This window comes from Cetorhinus maximus, chromosome 15, assembly GCF_964194155.1.
Source record: "Cetorhinus maximus chromosome 15, sCetMax3.hap1.1, whole genome shotgun sequence".
NCBI lineage: Eukaryota > Metazoa > Chordata > Chondrichthyes > Lamniformes > Cetorhinidae > Cetorhinus > Cetorhinus maximus.
The window spans coordinates 53859556-53880568 of NC_135893.1; the positions used below are offsets into that span (position 1 = coordinate 53859556).

The 21013-nt window shown below is 41.9% G+C and overlaps 1 protein-coding gene across 1 annotated transcript in view; it reads left to right on the forward strand.

Annotated features, from left to right (window-relative positions):
- Nucleotides 1-658: 658 nt before the first annotated feature.
- Nucleotides 659-21013, forward strand: part of drg2 (developmentally regulated GTP binding protein 2) — a 37686-nt gene continuing 17331 nt past the window's right edge. Inside the window, exons 1-7 of the mRNA XM_078558400.1 lie at nt 659-856; nt 5413-5573; nt 8075-8164; nt 10508-10568; nt 11127-11217; nt 16041-16113; nt 19061-19151. Coding sequence (XP_078414526.1) covers nt 793-856; nt 5413-5573; nt 8075-8164; nt 10508-10568; nt 11127-11217; nt 16041-16113; nt 19061-19151 — 631 coding nt within the window. The 5' untranslated portion in view covers nt 659-792. The remainder of the gene's footprint in view (nt 857-5412; nt 5574-8074; nt 8165-10507; nt 10569-11126; nt 11218-16040; nt 16114-19060; nt 19152-21013) is intronic.

Sequence of the window (21013 nt, forward strand, 5' to 3'; positions counted from 1 at the left end):
ATGTTCAAACAAAATGTTTGCTAAATACTTTGAATGCAAACTAGCCCTCCTGAGGCTAAGAAAATCTAGTTAGTACTTAAATTCTTACATTATGGACTCAATTGAACAGAGATTGACGGAAGACAATATTGTAGTTTTCAAAATCATTAAGGATTTTAACGAGGAGTGAAAGATTGCTCATATGTCAGGAAATTGACAAGCAAAGTTTCAGGATTGTCACTTGAATGAAAGGTGAAGATATAACACATTGTCATAGTAATTATGACAGGATCTTCCAAAAGTGAGAACTGAGATTAAAAATTTATCGAATTTAAAGGAAAACAGACTAGTATATCAAAAAAAAATGTCAATGGAGGATAAAACTAGATTAAAATAAAAACAAAATGCTGTGGTTGCTGGAGATCTGCAATAAAGTGCTAGAAAAACTCGGTAGGTCTGGCATCATCTGTGGCGAGAGAAATAAAGTTAACGTTTCAAGTCCAACATGACTCTTCAGGCGGAACAAAAGATGTTTAAAGAGAAGATCGGGATAGGTTCGAGAGCGGAGAAGGTTAAATAATAAAGATACGTCATGGTGCAAAGGGAGTGGTTGAAGATCAGATGTTTGAGCCGGAGATCTCGGAACCAAAGTCTCTGCGTCAATGACCAGAGAGACATTTTCCAGGTTACACCGAGGTCAGATTCCGGTTCCGGTTCCGATTCCTGGGTCCTCCACGCGGGAAGTTTCCAGAATCTGGGAGAACATTCGGCTAGTTTCTCAGAAAAAATACATTCAGCTAAAATCCCGCAGGCATGGGGATTTTAGAGAAAATCTCGGAAATCGAGAAAGAGATCTCCCGGACCCAGAAAAACAAAGGTAAAGGTCCCGATAAAAATAAAGAACCTTCCCCCCCAACCCCTCCGCCCGCCCCCTCCCCCACTGGACACTGTACAACCCCACACCTCCCCTACTGGACACTGTACACCCCCCCCTCCCCCACTGGACACTACAACCCCCCTCCCCCACTGGACACTGTACAACCCCCCCCCCCCCCCCCCCCACTGGACACTGTACAACCCCACACCTCCCCTACTGGACACTGTACACCCCTCCCCCACTGTACACCCCCCTCCCCCACTGGACACTGTACAACCCCATACCTCCCCTACTGGACACTGTACACCCCTCCCCCACTGTACACCCCCCTCCCCCACTGGACACTGTACAACCCCCCCCTCCCCCACTGGACACTGTACAACCCCACACCTCCCCTACTGGACACTGTACACCCCTCCCCCACTGTACACCCCCACTGGACACTATACAACCCCCCCTCCCCAACTGGACACTGTACAACCCCCCCCCCTCCCCCACTGGACACTGTACAACCCCCCCCCCCCCTCCCCCACTGGACACTGTACAACCCCCCCCTCCCCCACTGGACACTGTACAACCCCCTCCCCCACTGGACACTGTACACCCCCCCTCCCCCACTGGACACTGTACACACCCCTTCCCCCACTGGACACTGTACACACACCCCCTCCCCCACTGGACACTGTACACACACCCCCTCCCCCACTGGACACTGTACATACCCCCCTCCCCCACTGGACACTCTACACACACACCCTCGCCCACTGACACTGTACCCCCCCCACTGGACACAGTACCCCCTGTCACCGTACCCCCCACCTGTCACCGTACCCCCCCCCCCAACCTGTCACCGTACCCCCCCCCCTGTCACCGTACTCTTCCCCCCCCCACCCCGTCACCGTACTCCCCCCCCGTCACCGTGTGTACGCCCCCCAGAAACTGTATAGACCCCCACCCCCCGATGTACAACACCCCCGACTCCCGCCATGTGAAATGCATTGTCTCCCCTCGCCCTCGTACACCAGGGCTGCAAGTGAGGTTGATTACATACAGGCACAGGTTGCCACATGACAATATTTATGGTCCTGTCGCAGAGACTTGGTTTAAACATGGACAGAAATGGCTACTAAACATTCCTGGCTTCAAAGTATTCAGAAAGGAAATGGAAGGGAATAAGACATATGTGAGGGAAAGTAGGCGTATTGTTCCAGGATAAGATAACAGTTCTGCTGAGGGTGATATGCTAAAGTGTTCAAAGACTGAATCTACTTGGTTAGAGTTTAGTATAAAATAATGAGAAGGAGATATGGGAGCAAATTTCTGAGAATTTTACGTGAAATAGACCGATAATGGTAGGAGACTTCAATTCCTTAATTTAGAATGCTAAAAGTTAAGAGCAAGGAGGGTGAAGAATTCCTCAGATGTATACAGGAGAACTCTGATCAGTGCATTTCTAGTCCAACAAATAAGAAAGAGCTGCTGAATATGGCCCTGGGATAAAGTGGGCAGGTCGTCTGTGTTGCATTGTGAGAACATCTGGACAATAATAATAATGAAATTAGGTTTAAAGTAGGTATGGAAAGAGACAAATCAATGGTGAAAATGCCTTACTGCAAAAAGTCAGTGTCAGTGTTTTGAGAAGGGATCTAATGCAGGCAGTCTAAATTCAAAGATTGGTTAGGGTTGCATTTATATAGCAACAGTGGAGCTTCAGTGTGGTGATAATTCAGGTACACACCAATCGGGGGAAATATGGGCGGTGGGGGGTCCAAATCTAGAGCTCCTTGGATGACGAAGGAAATGGAGGTTAAAATAAAATATATAAAGATTTATGACATGTTGTGTAAAGAATACAGTCAATGCAGGTAGAGAGTACAGGGGAAATTTTTTCAAATATATAAGACGGGAAAAAAGTCTGAAAAAGATTAGCTGGTAAAATAAAAGGGAATCCATAAAGCTTTCAACAAACATTAAATTTAAAGGAATGGTGGGCCGATTTGGGCCAAAGAAATCACCTTGTAGAAGCACAGGACATGACCGAAGCACTGAATCAATACTTTGCATCTGTCTTCACAAAAGAAGACCAAGATCCTGAAGTAGAGAGGCTAGTAGTGATATTGGATAGAATAAAAATACATCAAAAAGAGGTTTTAAGAGGTCGGCATTACTCAGCCTGATCCGTCCTCTGTTTCTGAGGGAAGCTCTGACCACAACCTTTCAATATCCTGTCGTTATGGGAGATATTTTTTATATCCATTCTTGGGATATGGGTGTTGTTGGCAAAGCCAACATTTTCCCTTGCCTAATTGCCCTGGTGGTGAGCCATCGCCTTAAACTACGGCAAGCAGTTTGGTGCATCCGAGTGGCTTGTTAGGCCATTTCACAGGGCAGTGAAGAGTCAACCACTTTGCTGTGTGGAGTCACACATAGGCCAGGCTGGGTGAGGACAGATATCCTGCCTGAATGGACAGTACCAGATAGATTTTTACGACAGTCAGGTTGATTTATGGTCATTGTTGCTAACTTTTTATTTCTAGATTTTTAAAAATTCAATTAACTGAATTTAAATTCTCTAGCTTCCGTGATGGGATTATTCCAGGCCTCTGGCTTACTAGTCCATTCATAGAGCCACTCTGTTACTGTATGTGAGAGTGATGCCAGAGGACTGGAGGATTGCAAATATTACATACCTTTTCGAAAAAGGGGAAAGGAATAAACCTGAAAATACAGACCCATCAGTCTCACATTGTTGGTGGGGGTGGGAAAATTGAGAGACCATTGTCAAGGACAAAATTAATCTCATTCGTAGAAACTAGGAATAGTCAGGCATGAAAGGCCAAATCACCACCTCTGTGACATAAGGGACACATCATCTGTGTCCACAGGGGCCTAGGTGCCCTTGTTCATGAGTCACTAAAGGTTAGCATACAATTGCAGCAAGCAATTAGGAAGGCATATAGTATGTTTGTCTTCATCACAAGGGGATTTAAGTACAGGAGTAAAGATGTCTTGCTGCAGTTGCATGGAGCCTTGGCGAGACCTCACCTGGAGTATTGTGCACAGTTCTGGTCCCCCTATATACTTGCCATAGGGGGTGCAACAGAGGTTCACCAGATTAATCTCTGGGATGGAGAGATTGGAGAGACTGGGTCTGTATTCCCTAGAGTTTTGAAGAATGAGGGGTAACCTCATTGAAACTTACAAAATTTTTACAGGGCGTGACAGGGTGGATGATAAGATGTTACTCCTGGCTGATGAGTCTAAAACCAGGGGACATAATCTCAGGATAAGGTGGAGGCCATTTAAGACTGAGATATGGAGGAATTTCTTCACACAGGATGGTGAATCTTGGGAATTCTCTACCCCAGTGGGCTGTGGAAGCTCAATCATTGAGCATGTTCAAAACAGAAATTGATAGATTTCTGGAGAGTAATGACATCAATGGATATGGAGATAGTGTGGGAAAGTGGTGTTGAGGTAGATGATCAGCCACGATCTAATTGAATGGTGGAGCAGGCTCGACAGGCTGAATATCTTACTCCTATAAGGTTGCATGATTCTATGTGAATTTGTTAAAAGTGAAATGGTGTCTGACTAACCTGACTGTCCTTGATAAAGTAACAAAGAATTGATGATGGTGGTATTGTAGATGTAGATGTAGACTTTGGAAAGGCATTGGTAAAGAACCATATAACATACACACTTAGAAAATGGAAGCGTGGTATTAAAGGGATGTTGGTAAATTAAGTACATAATTGACTAAGTAATAGGAGGAGTGCAGCATTGTCAAGATTATTCTATTCCGGAAAGCCAGTTGTGAATGATGATGCTGAAGCTAATATTTACTGTCTTGTATGTATTTACATAATTAAACATTACAAGCATACACTTCTTAACTCAACCCCATGACAGTTTCAGTAAATGCCTCTCAAGTGAAACCTCAATTAATGTCCTCCACCTACCTATAATTAAACAAATGATATACAATTAAACAGGAGTCTGTGAGGCTGAAGGACGTTAGACATCATATACACTATACAGTCCATCTGACATACTGTATACACTGTATACATGGTTATACACAGTATATAATAGACCCTGCATACTATATAGACAATATGTAAAATATCCTACGTATTAATGTAAGTTGTACGTAATATACTCCATATACTAGATGTGCCCTTTAGCATAACATTCTATACACTGTGTCAGTTTATATTGTACCATGAATATTGTGTGTATCTAACAGCATTATATGTCCAAGTCATGATGGCATACGACTTAAAGGTGATGGTATAGTCTGTGGTTTCTTCATTCTAAGTTTGGCTTGCATTTGGAGTTAACATTTTGAGCATAGAATGTTAGTGAATTATGGTTTTTTACAGATCTGTCTCTGATAGTGGAACGATTTGAGGGGAAGAGTTGAGAGTATTATGCACAATACATATTATCTTGGAGTTGTCCATTTTTTCTCTATATATTGGGATCAGTCTGCTAAATAAGTCTGTTGATAACACAACTGTAAATATCACTATGATATGATTGGTGTTTTACAGCCACTGAATACCATCTAGGCTTGTTGAAGGCCAAGCTTGCTAAGTACAGAGCCCAGCTGTTGGAACCCTCGAAATCTACAGGATCAAAAGGAGAGGGCTTTGATGTGATGAAATCGGGAGATGCCAGGGTAGCATTGATTGGGTTCCCTTCTGTGGGTAAGGTAAGAACAAGTTAAGTTGACATATTAATAGTTCTCATTCTCTTCACAGTAATCATACTAGCTGCTTGACAAGCATGAGCTGTAAAGGATTAGTGGGACAAGCTAGAGTAAATGGTGGAAATACACAGCTGTTCAATCAGCACCTGAAATATACAATGAATAGGTTGTATTTTTTCAGGATCACACCCAAAACTTCACCTGCTATATTTCAAGTTGCTATTCCTATTTTGCTTTCAATTTTTTTCCTAGTGTGTGCAAGTTTAAACATTACTTCTTGTCCTTAATTATCATGTGACATGACCTTGGCTACAAAATGCATTACTTATGGCTCCTGCTGCAATAGAAAATCCCATACAACTTCCTCTGTATAATGAAGGAGCTTTAGGGATTGTTCAAGGATTTTTTTCCCCCTCCTAATACCAAGTTTTAACAGCTGCAGTTACATTTTAACTGGACTTTAAAGTGCTCTCCCAGCTTAGATCCATGTCTCTTTTTCCTGGGTCCAATTCCATGGGCTTCTAGATTGTCAGAGCACAAAAGCTGGGCTGCAAGATATAGATGGGGAAACACTCCCTGCACCCCAGAATTCTTTTTAAATCATTCTACCTTGGCACAAATCTCCCTTACTTTGGTCACGGCTTCAGTCAACTTCAATAACCTCTCCTCTGTTTCCTGCTCATTTGCCATCACCCCCTTTGTAAAGGAGCTTATATATCATCATTGAAAACATTGGTCATCAAAACAACGTTGATTACTGTAATAATCTGACATTTCACTTTGAAAAAGGGTGTGTTTTATAATAAAAGGCCACATGAACCTAAATGTACATAGACCTGTCTGTACTTTCTGGAGTTTCTTAGTATCTTGTTCATGTCTTTGTGCCTTAACGGCACTTGCTAGAGTCAGTGAGGAAGTGGTTATTTTGTGTAGAGTTTCACAGTGGTATCATCTCAGTGAAGAGAGGACTACACAATGCTTGCTGCCAGTGACTATGAAATTGAAAAGCATGATAATAAAGGAAGGCTGCGAGTCACCAATAAATGCCCAGATATATTTAGGGTTCTATGAAAATTTGGCAGCAAATGCATTAGCCTTTGACAATGTAAACTTTGAATACCATTGAGCTTGCTTATTCTTGGTCACAATAAAATGTTGTACACATGTATTTGTATACCTGTCAACTTGGTATATGTGGTAACTATTGACTCGTCATCAGAATTTTGTGCTTCACATTATCATCAGAGCTTCTGTCATTCAGATAAAGCGCTACACATAGAGTACCTCAAATCCAGCAACCTTGGGACTGAGCCTGTGCTGGATTTGGAAACTTGCCAGTTGGAGAAAAAAAATCAAAACGCCTTTACTCAAATTAATTCTTAATTCAGTGAATTAACTCTTAATTCAGTGAATAGGGGATGCAGGAAAGCCAAATGATATGATTGCAAAGCATTTTATGTTAATGACCATGTCACTGCTAATATTAATTCACTTCATTGGATTTAATAGCTCTTTCATGACTCCCCCGCTTCCCTACATCAGTTTACCCTGTTTAAAATAAGAAAAGATCAATCAGACAAATGTTTAAAAATACTTTGTAGTTGTAACTGAAAACTATTTGTTTTTTTATTCATGCAAGGTTGTACAGCACTCTTTAATAACTTCCTTTGAACTGACTTGGGCCAGCTGCAAGAAGGCTACCAGAGCCCCTGGAGCTTAAAGGCTATTGGGAATCAAGTGCAGTTTGAATTTAAGCTTGTGGGCTTCTATTGGCTGGCCTTAATGGCATCAAAACTCAATATTTTAGCAAGAATAGGCATTTGTCCTGATCCCAAGTACAATACATGGCTAAATATTGTACCTCATTGGATTCTGCAAGAGTCTTCTGTTCTTGCTGGGTGAGTTCAACCATCTCTGCCACACCTGCACTGGGTCGGGTGGGGTCAAGGTTCACTAGAGCATGGGAAACGTCGGGCATATGAAGCCAATCAGTACTCGGCAACTCACCAAACTTTTCCAAGCTGGGCTGGGTGGGGTCAAAGTTCATTGGAGCGCAGGAAAAAAATGTCCGGTTTTTGGACACCACCGGTTTTTGGGTATCTGGATTTGAGGTATTCTACCTGTACATTGAACTCCTACCATTTCCAATGGTTGAAATGTGCATTAAAGACCCCTTGATGTCATTAAATAATTTACAAAATAATTCCTTGCACATTAAGTGCTTTGAATTATTTGAGAGATTAATAAAGTGCTATATAAATATAGGTTGCCTGATATATGGGAATATCCCAGGTCCCCTCTGCTTACAAGCAGCGCCAACTCTAACCCCTGGGGAAACTGGACTGCAAAGAGAAAAATCAAACATACATATATTTTTTAAAAACTGCGTAGTAACCTAGAAAAATAAGCTAAATATTGCTAGTTAAGCCATCTTAAATTGAAGCATTGTTGCTCTCTGTTGTGATGAGCTTGCACTTGAGTTGTGGCAAATATTTGTCTTTCAGTCCACATTCTTGAGTTTGATGACTTCCACTGCAAGTGAAGCAGCTTCGTATGAATTCACAACCCTTACCTGTATCCCAGGTGTCATAGAGGTGAGAAATTCTCTTACCTGTTTATTTATGCTGACCTTAATAAGATTAAACTGTACTGGATATTTGTGTGTGCGTGAGACTGGACTGTAGTTGCTGTTGTGCTTTGCTGCTGGCCTTGACAGGAGACTGTATATTATTCTTTGAGTTCAAATTATAACTAGATGAGGTTTTTCTAAGCTTCAAACCTCAATTATTTGTGGAGTTCAACTGCTTGCTTTAGAAATGAATATAGATTTAATCACAACTAGACAGTCATAAATGCTATTTACAGTACTTTGGAGCACTTGGTGTGCTCCCTCGGATCATTTCCTTTGAGCTGTCATGCAGTTATGCCCTGTTTCTATGCTGTTTTTGTTACACCCTTTTTTGTTTCCTCTGTTACAAAGCACCAAGTAATTTGCTCCAAGTTATGTTTGTGCAGGATAGCAAGAGGTTTCTTCCATTGATCTTCTCCCTTTGATCTTTTCTGAATGATGCAGACACTTGTTCATGATTGTGGCTCCCATCGCTAACTTTGTTTTTGAGGCTAGAAGTTCAATGTCAGCAGGCTAATTGGCTATGTTCGGGGAGGGTTTAGTACTCAGACCATGCCACACTCTTGTCTACTCATTGTTCATACATACCTTTTCAAGATGGAGTCAGTGGTCTGATTTCCCTTCCCCACCCCCCCAGCCCCACCCGGGCAAAACAATCCCCTTTAGCCCAGATCTACTGTTACCCTTGCTGAGATCAGCTAACTTGGCACAGACTAGGGCTCGAATTGGGGATCTTTCTAGCCAATAAAGAACAAGCTTGGATTCCTGAAACAAGAATGAGGTAAATGACTAGTTGATCCATATGGCTTGGTTCTGAGTTGATGTTTGCCAACTAAGCCATTAGGAGAATATCGTGCTTATAGGGTTGCAGCTCTGGTTGGACCTATTTCTGGTGCTTCGATCATTTAACATTTTGCAGTTTTCCTAAAGTTAGAAGAGATGAGTTATGTATTAGATTTTATAGCAGTATTTATTTAGCAAAAATAAATCATAATTTGTCTAGATTTATCTTCTATGTGTTGATTCATTTTTGTACATGTATTTGAATAACTGCACAAATATAAACAAAAATGTTGTGTTGACTGAATTTTTTTTCAATTGAAACCTGTTTAAGCTAAGCAAATACTTGAAGATTCCTAGTTTCTTCAAGTGCTTTAAATAGGAAATAAAACCCAGCTGTACAGTCGAGTAGTTAAGGATTTCTTTTGTATTTTATTTGCATAACATGTCTGTTCGTAAACATTGTTTGAAGTTAATCCTGTTTTTAAAAGATTTCTTAAACAAGACCTTTTATTTGTGGCTTAATGTATTTTGTGAATCCAGCTCAACTCTTGCCCGGTTTAGCATTTGATCCAAAATGTTCAGAATGGTCCCTGGACTCCAGGGGTTAAATTGAGGAGAGATTACACAAACTAGGGTTGTATTCTGTGGAATTTAGAAGGTTAAGTGACTTGATCAAGGTTTTCAAGGTATTAAGGGGTGCATATTGGGTAGGTAGAAAGAAACTCTTCCTGCTGGTTGGGGAGTCCAAGACTAAGGGCATACTTTTAAAAATTAGAGCCAGCTCTTTCAGAAGTGAAATTAGGAATCACCATGCATAGCATGGAAGAAGTTTGGAACTTGATAATTGATGCTTGATCATTTGTTAATTTTAAATCTGAGATTGGTTAACAAAAATCCATCAAAGTTATTAAGAGATATGGGACAAGTGCAGGTATTATCTGGTGTTAGGTCCTATATCAACTATAGTCTCATTGAATGGCAGCATAGGCTCAAGGAGCTAAATGGCCTACTCCTGTTCCAATGATCCAAACTTGGTGATGCCACAAGCCTCCATCCTTTGCTCCCATGATGCTCATTTGAATCTTCACATGACATAAACAGCCAAGAGAATTTCAGAAAATGTCATCATAGTACTTGTTGGGCTGGAGGAACTAGGAGGATTTGTGTAGATGTATACTGTTGAGCTCCAATGTGTTGTACCATAGAGAATAGGTGGAACTTGGGAACTTCCTTATCAGTGGGATTGGAGATTGGAAAGCGAGTCATCGTGGATTTGTGTATTTCTGCACAGGCCGACATGAAACAGAGTGGCTAGGGAGTCTGGAACTGGACCTCCTGTGTTGCAGATTGTCTGCCACCTCTGTTAGCTTCTGAGTCAAGAAATCAGAATAGAGACATTAAATACTTTAATTTAAATAAAGGTGAGAAAAATCTTTGCATCCACAAAATAAAACTCAAAATATTGTGAGCAGATTTTTATTTGCTGAAAAATAGGAATAAAATTATTTATTTTTTTATAATGCAGCACAAAGGAGCTAACATTCAGCTTTTGGATCTGCCTGGTATCATTGAAGGAGCAGCACAAGGTCTGTATTTCTTTGTTGGGTTGGAGCGCTTGTAATTGCTCAGAAAGGTTTGAGTGTAGGCTTGGGTCTGAAAAAAATCTTGTGTTCCAAATTCCAATCCTAGTTTTGCACTCGGTCTTCCTCTGGCTTGGAGGAGAGAGAAAGGCCCTGAGAATGATGGAAGAGCAGAGCACCTTTCCACAGGATGGTTATGGCTCTTGTAGGAATTTAATTAAATGAGGCGTCCATGCAAATGTCTGGTTGAACCTTCTTGTTGTCCTGACTTCTGGAAATATAGATAATATGAGTGTATGTGGCTATACATTCCCTAAATTAGGACCATGACTACACTTTAAAGAACTTTATCTGTGAATTACTTTGGAGTGCTATATAAATGCAAATTAATTTGTGTTCTCCTCTTATGAAATCCTCTCTCCTCTCTGCTGCCTCTTGAAAATAAACTTGTAAAACAGCAACTCATTCAAATTTCAGGAAATGCAATAACTAGTAATCACAAGTTTGTTTTTGAGGTTTAACTGGAGTGACAGATTGCTAAAATATTTTTCTAATTCATTACAGGTAAGGGTCGTGGCCGCCAGGTGATTGCAGTTGCTCGGACAGCAGATGTTGTAATAATGATGCTGGATGCAACAAAGGGTGATGTGCAGAGGTATGTGCGCGCATGTGGAGGTAGCAAAGATGTCCATAAGAACATAAGAAATAGGAGCAGAAGTAGGCCATTCAGCCCCTCAAGCCTGCCCCGCCATTCAGCAAGATCCTGGCTGATCTGCCTCAGGCCTCAACTCCTCTTTTGTGCCAGTTCCTCATAGCCCTCAACTCCCCAATATTTCAAAAGTCCATCTGTCTCCTCTTTAAATACTTTCAGTGATCTAGCCTCCACAACTCTCTGGAGTAGAGAATTCCAGACATACACTACTCTCTGAGAGAAGAAATTCCTTCTCAGTTTTAAACGAGTGTCCCCTTATTCTGTAACTATGTCCCCTAGTTCGAGATTCCCCCACTAGTGGAAATATCTTCTCAACATTTACCCTGTCAAGCCACCTCAGAATCTTGTACTTTTCAATAAGATCACCCGTCATTCTTCTAAACTCTAATGAATAAAGGCCTAACCAATTTAGCTGTTTTTGATAAGTCAACCCCTTCATCCCAGGAATTAGCCTAGTGAATCTCTTTTAAACTGCCTCCAATGCCAGTATATCCTTTCTTAAATACGGGGACCAAAACCGTGCACAGTACTCCAGGTGCGGCCTCATCAACACCCTGTACAGTTGTAACAAGACTTTCCTATTTTTAAACTCCAACCCCCTCACAATACAGGCCAAAATTCCATTTGCCTTCTTAATTACTTGCTGCACCTGCATGCTAACTTTTTGTGTTTCATGCATAAGAACACCCAGATCCCCCTGTGCTGCACTTTTTTGGACTCTCTCTATTTAAATAATTTGCCTTTTGCTGCTTCCTACCAAAGTGTATGACCTCACATTTTCCTACATTAAACTCTTATCTGCCAAGTTTTTGCACACTCTATCTTTCGATATCCCCTTGCAGATTCCTTATGTCCTCATCACAACATGCCCTCTCACCTATTTTTGTCTCATCAGCAAATTTGGATACATTACACTCTGCCCCCTCCTCCAAGTCATTAATATAGATAGTAAATAATTGAGGCCCTAGGACTGATCTTTGTGGCACTCCAATACCCCCAATACCGTGAGCTCCTATCTAGTGCAATAACCTTTTATGTGGCACCTTATCGAATGCCTTCTAGAAATCAAAATACACTACATCTACTGGTTCCCCTTTGTCAACTCTACTTTTTATATCCTCAAAGAACTCCAGCAGATTTGCCAAACATTATTTCCCTTTCACAAAACCATGTTGACTCTGTTTGATTGTGTTAAGCTTTTCTAAATGTCCTTCTATTTCTTCCTTAATAATGGACTCTAACATCTGTCGTTGGGAAAATGTTAGGCTGACTGGCCTAAAGTTTCCTACTTTTTGTCTCCCCCTTCTTGAACAGGGACATCACATTAGCAGTTTTCCAATCTGCTGGAACCCTCCCGGAATCCAGTGAGCTCTGGAATATTTCGACCAATGCCTCCACTATCTCTGCAGCCACTTCCTTTAAAACTCTTGGATGCAGGCCATCAGATCCTGGCGACTTGTCTGCCTTTAGTCCCATTAGTTTGTCAAATAATTTGTCCCTTGTGATAGAGATTGTTACAAGATCTTTCCTCCCTTTAGCTCCTTGCTGATCAAATATTGGTTTAAATTATCTGCCATTTCTCTGTTCCCCAATTCTCTAGTCACATCCTCCAAGGGTCCTACATTCATTTTAGCCACTTTCTTTTTATATACTCATGCTATTTGTTTTTATATTTCTTGCTGATTTACTTTCATAATCAATTTTCTCTCTATTAGCTTTTTAGTCATCTGCTGTCAGTTCCTAAAAAATTCCCAATCCTCTGGCCTACCACTAGTTTTTGCCGCTTTGTAATCCTTAGTTTTTGATTGGATACTCTCCTTGACCACCTTTGTTAACCACAGGTGGTTCATCCTTCTCTTCGAGTCCTTTTTGACCGGGATAAATTTTTGTTGAGCGTTATGAAATATCTGCTTAAATGTCTGCCACTGACCTTCCCCTTAGTCTATTTTCCCAGCCCATTTTAGACAGCTCATTTTTCATATCTCTGTAATTGCCCTCATTTAAGTTGAGGACACTGGGTTGAGACCCAAGTTGCTCTCCCTCAAACTGAATTTGAAATTCTACCATGTTCTACCCCCTAGAGGATCCTTAACTACGATATCTCTGATTAATCCCACCTCATTACACATTACTAAATCTAAAATAGCCTGTTCCCAGATAGGTTCTGCAAGTATTGCTCCAAGAAACAATCCCTGATGCACTCTACAAATTCGTCTCCCGTGTTACTCCTGCCAATCTGATTTGTCCAGTCAATGTACAGATTAAAATCACCCATGACAATTGTAGCATCCTTCTTACACGCCTCCATTATTTCCCGATTTATACTTTGTCCTACAGTGAGACAGCTCTTCGGGGGCCTATAGATGACTCCCACTCATGACTTCTTCCCCTTGCTATTCCTTATTTCCACCCAAACTGATTCCACATCACAATCTGTTGCACCTATATCACTGCTCACCACCGCACTGATACCTTCCTTTATTAACAAAGCTACCCCACCTCCTTTTCCTTTTTGCCTATTTTTCTGGAATGTCAAAGACCCTTGAGTATTGAGTTCCCGGTCCTGGTCACCCTGCAACCACATCTCTGTAATAGCTATCAAGTCAAATTCATTTATTTCTATTTGTGCCATCAACACATCTATCTTGTTACAAACGCTGCGTGCATTCAGATAAAGAGCCTTAAGCTTTAACTTTTTACCATTATTGCTCACTCTGGTTCTGATTTCTGTTGCACTCTTCTGCTTATATTTTCTGCCCCTTCCTGTCACACTGAGTATCGTTCGCCTCTTCACTATTCTGCACCTCTGCTCTCTTGTTTCTTTTTGATTTTTTAAACTTCCCTTCAGTTGAACCCTCCGCTCCACTAATTAGTTTAAAGTCCTATCTACAACCCTAGTTTTACGATTTGCCAGAACACTGGTTCCAGCATGGCTTAAATGAAGCCCATCCCAACAGAACAGCCCTCCCCCTCCTCAGTACTGGTGCCTGTGCCCCATGAATCGGAACCTATTTCTCCCACGCCAATCTTTGAGCCACACATTTACCTTTCTAATCTTATTTATCTTACACCAATTTACACATGGCTGAGGTAGTTAACCGGAGATTATTACTTTTGTGGTTCTGCTTTTTAATTTAGCCCCGAGCTGCTCGTAGTCCCTCAGTTCCTAGTCCTACTTATGTTATTGGTACCTACATGGACCATGACAACTGGATCTTTCTCCTCCCACTCAAAGTTCCTCTCCAGCCCAGAAGAGAGATCCTTAACCTTGGCACCAGGTAGGCAACACAGCCTCTGGGACTCTGTCTTTGCTGCAGAGAACAGTATCTATTCCCCTAACTATGCTATCCCCTATTATTACTACATTTCTCTTTTCTTCCCCCCACTTGAATGGCACTCTGCAAGGTGCTGTGGTCAGTTCGCTCATCCTCCCTGCAGTCTGCCCTCGTACCTATTGGACAAGGGCACTGGCTGAGGCTCCTCCAAAGCTAAATTCTGGATCCTCATACCTGCCTCACTCACAGTCACACCCTCCTGTCCCTGACCATGGCCCAAATTTGATGTAATTAATCTAAGGAGTGTGAGTGTCTCCTACAACAGTGTACGGTATCTCTCCGCCTCCCTGATGTGTCACAGTGTCCGCAGCTTGCACTCCAGCTCATCAACTCTGAGCCAAAGTTCCTCGAGCAACCAACACTTGCTGCAGATGTGGTCACCATGGATCGCGCCGGCGTCCACCAGCTCCCACATACTAGCTGCAACACATCGCTTGCCCAGCCATCTCTAATTAATTAATTAAAAGTATTTTAAAAGTGTATTTCTTAACTGTACTCCTCAGCTGTAATAATGTCTTCTGATTTAAACCGCTTGGCCAATCAAAAGAGACACAGAAGAGATACCCACCAACCTGTTTTCCTTTGACGTCACACTTCGGCTCTGACACTTCAGCTCTGACAAGTAGAAACAGGTTGAAGGGGCTCTCTACTTAAGGTTTTTATCTCCCTCCGCCAGTGCCCTTCTCAAGCAGCTCAAAAAAAGACAAAAATATACTTGAAATTTAACATATTGGTAGAATGTGAAAGAGAAAAGATAGATTAAAAGTTCAGTTATGGAGTCCAGTTGAAGCACCCTGATCACCATTTTGGTTGATTTCAGATAATTCAGCACAAATTAGAGATTGAATTTCGGGACCTTTTGTCAGTATGGCTGAGCACAACATCAAATTGTTCCTTTAATTGTTCCACTAGCTATTGTATATATCTTGGATTAGATCAGCTCTATTCATACACTTACCGTTTGCATAACACTCTGTGGTTGTATTTTAACATTATCTTACTCCCAATTCAGTGGCCAATAACAACTTTGTAATTAGCAAAATTCGAGTTAAAGTTGATCTACTGTTAAATAAAAGAATTCTGCAGCTGGAAGCTGTTTCCCTACTGCCTGCCTGCATTACAACACTAACTATACTTCAAAAAGTACTTTGCGGCATCCTTGGTTTGTAGAAGATATATAAAGGCATTTTTGCTTTCTCTCTCCCTCTCCCCCTCTCTCTCTCTCTCTCTCTCTCTCTTCTACCCCTCCCCTTCCCCCACCCCCGCCCCCCAGGTGGTGAGGGAGAGAAAGCTTCCCATGCTTACTATTACTGTTGAACGTTTAGAATGGATTGGTTATTTTCTATATTGATACAAAGAGTTAAACTTTTTTAATACTTTGAAATATTTTATGGGAATAAACTGAAACAGTGCTTCCTGTTTTCACTCTAGAAATTTACTGGAAAAGGAGTTGGAGTCTGTAGGAATCCGATTGAACAAGCCTAAGCCCAATATTTACTTCAAGGTGAGGGCCGTAGTTTTTGTTCTTTATTTTTCTGAAGTTGAACTTGGGCTAATCGGTTTGAATGTTTAACTTTAATTCCTGTAAATGATTTCTGTTCTCCACATGTGTTTTTGAGGGTTGCTAATGTTTTTCTCACTTATGGAATTTTATAAACTAGGTTGTTCTCTCCTCACTGTCTGTTTTCTGCCTTTCGTGAAGTGTTTTTTGGTAGTTTTATTATGTTAAATGTGCAATATAAATACAAGTTGTTTTGTTCTTTTTGACATCCAAAAAGGACAGGAAAACTTGTAGTTACAATATTATCATGCCTCTCAGGGTCAGGAATATCTAAAAAGGTATAGATAAAAATAGAGCAAGCGAGCGATGGGCCTGAAGAGGAGGTGAGAGTGAGGGAGCCAAAGACCTGAAGGGGAGATGAGAGTATTCCTGTAGAGGGAAATCATGTGGGGCTTATCCTCTTTCCTCCAAAGAAGTACTCTCACCTCCCCTTCAGGCCTATCGCTCGCTTGTTTTCACCTCCCCTTCAGGCTTGTCACTTGCTCGCTCTCAGCTCCCCATTAAGACCCTTGTATCCCTCGTCTCTCCTTCAGGCCCGTTGCTCGCACCCATCCTTCAGGCCCTTGTCCGTTATGATGGTTCCAACAGTAAATGTTCAGTACAGTCAGCATGGCCCCACAATTATTGCTTATGTTATTTTGAGTTATGCATATTATGCATTGTGTTTGCTCCTGAGCCAATAATCCTATTAACTCTCCACTCCCCAAAACCCTCACCTCACTTAACCTGCAGTGCTGCTGATGAAGGACAACCCACCCAACATAAAACATTACCGAGAGACAACAGATAGTCGATGCTTAGAAGTGTTATTAGGGATAGATGGAAACCAGGTTACGTAACCAAGGAGTTGAGAAGCTTGACATTATCTGTGCGTTCTCTACAACAGTTTGAATTTGTATAGTGTCACTGTTCCTGGGCATTTAACACAGTTGGAAAGGGACCATAGGCTTCTTTACCTCCCAACACTGCTGAAATCCTTATCTATGCTGTTGTCACTTCTGGACATGATTTCTCCAACAGCCTTCTTGTTGTCCCTTTCACCCGATAAACTCCAAAGCTTCATTGCTGGCTTCATGTCCTATGATTGAATCAAGCTTTGTGTGCACACTGCCCATTCTCCATTCTAATATTAGCCATTTCACACCTGTTTTCTGGAACGTTGACTCTAAATCACTTCACCTCTCTACTCCTTTCTCTGTGCTTAAAAGACTTAATCAAATCCCATCACTTTGGGCATCTCTCCTAATCTTTCCCCAAGGTTTATAGACTCAGATGTCTACAGCACAGAAGGAGGCCATTCGGCCCATCGTGTCCACGCCAGTCAACAAAGATCTGACTACACTAAACCCATTTTCCAGCGCTTGGCCCATAGCCCTGGAGGGGCTATGGCAATGCAAGTGAATATCTAAATACTTCTTAAATGTTACGAGAGTTTCAGACTCCCACCACCCTCTGGGTGAAAACATTTCTCCTTAATTCCCCTCTTAGCCTCCTATCTCGTACCTTAAATCTATGACCCCTGGTTATTGACCCCTCTACTAATAGAAAAAGCGCCGCCTTATCCACACCATCTATGCCGCTCATAATCTTATACACCTCTATCATGTCCCCTCTCAACCTTCGCTGCTCCAAGGAAAACAACCCCATCCTATCCAGTCTTTCCTCACAGCTCAGATCCTCCAGCCCAGGCAGCATCCTGGTAAATCTCCTCTGCACTCTGTCCAGTGCAATCACATCCTTCCTATGATGTGGTGACCAGAACTGCACGCAATACTCCAGTTGTGGCCTAACCAGCATTTTATACAGTTCCAGCATAGCCTCCCTGCTTTTGTATTCTATGCCTTGGCTGATAAAGACAAGTATCCCATATGCCGCCTTAACCACCTTATTTACCTGCCCTGCTACCTTCAGGGATCTGTGGATATGCACACCAAGTACTGGAAAGATCTTCAGTACTTTCCAGCATTCTACCATTCATAGTGTAATCCCTTGCCTTATTAGCCCTCCCCAAGTGCATTACCTCACACTTTTCCAGGTTGAATTCCATTTGCCACAGCTCTGACCAGTCCATTGACATCCTCCTGTAGTTTACGGCTATCCTCCTCACTGTTTACAACCCTACCAATTTTCATGTCATCCGCAAACTTCTTGATCATTCCCCCTGGTTGCAAGTATTAATTCCAGTTTATTCTTGCATCACAAGCAGCATGTTCTAAGTGCATGACAGTGCTCTCACAAGTGAGTCAGTGACCAGGAACATTAGAATGCCAATCTGCAGTTGGTTGCAGGAATTCTGATTCCACTGTCTTCTGTTGTAGGGATTTGGGTGTTTTTGAAGCCGAAGGTCGAATACTTCTGTTAAATCAGTCCCCAAACATACAGACTTCTCCCACAAGCACACTAAACAAGACTTCCATATACACACAATTCAAGTCTTTCTCCATTCCACTGTTTCTTCCCCCGCCCCCCCATCCTTCCCCTCCCCTCATCCCAAATAGTGTACAGTGAAGCTTCAACATGAGTTCAAGTTTGCAGGCTGGAAAATTAGTCAGAACAACTGTTCCCTGATTGGTCTCTATCCACCAATTGGGGAGCAACCTTGTTGCATTATCAGGCCCAGGAGATTTAGAACTCTTGATCTGACCCCATCGGCTTCTCCTATTAGTATACAAAACTAATAATTCTGGTTAGTCCCATTTGGAGATGAAAGGAACCTGCTGGCTGGATTGCAACTGGAATGTTGTGTTGGACACTCTCATTCTAACATAACGCATTCTTAACCTTAACTAAAATTCATTTTGTATTAGAACAGTATCACTAATAGTTTTTTTAATTGGTAGATATTTTCAGGTTATGTTTCTGAACTTTATTTGACTTTATTTCTTTTCAGCCAAAGAAAGGTGGTGGGATCTCTTTCAACTCGACAGTTACATTGACGCAATGTTCTGAAAAACTAGTACAGCTCATCTTGCACGAGTACAGTATCCTTTGCCATACAGAAAGAAATGCAGATTCAAAATCTAGCCCTTCGTAGTAAAGTTCCTCCTTGATGTTTTTGGGCCCATGGTTGTGAAAGAATACTGTTTCTCTGTAAGCAATAACACCATTCACGCCTTTTAATTTGAAAAATATACCAAGGCACTTTACAGACACAATGGAAAACATGGGCACCAAGTCAAAGAAAATATTAGAAATATGGCCTAAAACTCAGTCAAAAAAGCTTGTTTTTAGGAGGATTGTAAAAGAGATGGAGAGGTTCCTGGAGGGGATTTCAGTGTTTGGATTAGTCAGTTGAAGGCACAGCTGCATGTGGTGGAGCGGCGAGAGAAGGGGATACTCAAGATAGAAGGTGAGGAAGGATTAGTTTGTACCATTGAGAAAGATGACGGAATAGGTGGGGTGAGGACATGTGTAGCTTTAAACATCATGATGAGGAATTTTAAATTGTTGCCACCAACATTCTTAGAAAGGCATGCATTTAGATAGCGATGTTCATAACCTCTGGACACCCCAAAGCCCTTTACAGCCAATGAAGTACTGTGTGAGGCACAGTCATTGTTGTAATGTAGAAAATATGGCATCAATTTGCAAACAGCAAGATCCTGCAAGCCACATTCAAATAAATGACCAGATAATCTGTTGCAGTGATGTTGGTTGAAGGATAAATATTAGCCCATGGACTCTGAAGGACTGCCCTGCTCTACTTTCCATAGTGCTTTTGGCTCTTCCGTGTCCACCTGAGAGGACAGATGGGACCTCTGTTTAATGTTTCATCCAGAATGGCCCCTCTGTCAATTCAGCACCATCAACATCCTGCAGAATTACCATTGGCCAGAAACTGAACTGAACCAGCCACATAACCGTTGTGGCTATAAGGTCAGAGGCTGGGTATTCCGCAGTGAGTGACACAGCTGACTTCCCCATAGCCTTTCCATCGCCTAGGCACAAGCCAAGATGGGATTATTCTTCACTTGCCTGTGTGGGTCCAGCTCCAACAACACTCCAAGTTTGACACTATCCAGGACAATGAAGCCCTCTCCACCACATCCACCGCCTTAAACATTCACTCCCTCCACACTGGCTGCAGTGTGTACCATCTGCAGGGTGCTCTGCAGCAACTTGCCGAGGTTTCTTCAGCAGCAGCACCCAAACCTGTGACCTCTATTGTCAACAAGGACAAGGGCAGCAGGTTTATGGGAACACTGCACCTACAAGTTACACACCACCCTGACTTGGAAATAAATCGCTGTTCCTTTACTGTTGCTGGGTTGAAATCCTAAGAGCACTGGGAGCAACTTCAGCACATAGACTGCAGTGTCTCAAATTGGCAGTTTACCACCAGTTCTTCAAGGGCAATTAGGGATGGGACATTAATGCCAGCCTTGCCAGTGACACCAGGACCTGTGAGTGATTTTTTAAAAAATTGAATGAAATACATCTTGCAATCAAGTCTCGTAAATAAAATTTTCTTTACATTAATCCTTAATTTCGACAATCATCCCAATTGTGGATGTGTGAAATTTGGGCTTTGCATCAATTTTAGATGTTGAATCCTGATACCATTTCCCTCCCTGAACAAGCTAGCCATTTGTGAAATGACTTTGTGCACAGAATCTGCTTTTCGTAATAATGTTGACTCATGGGTGCTTTTCAACATTTTCCTATATCAGATGGTCAACGCAATCACATTTCTCGACTAATCCCTGTCGCATAATATCTGAATTATGAGTTGAAGCCTTGTTTGTATTGGGTTAACAAGCTGCCGCTTGCACAGAACATTGAGTGGCAGCTCAACAGTCCGAGAGGCGGGAAATCTAGCAGCTCCTTAACGGTGCCAAGCCGG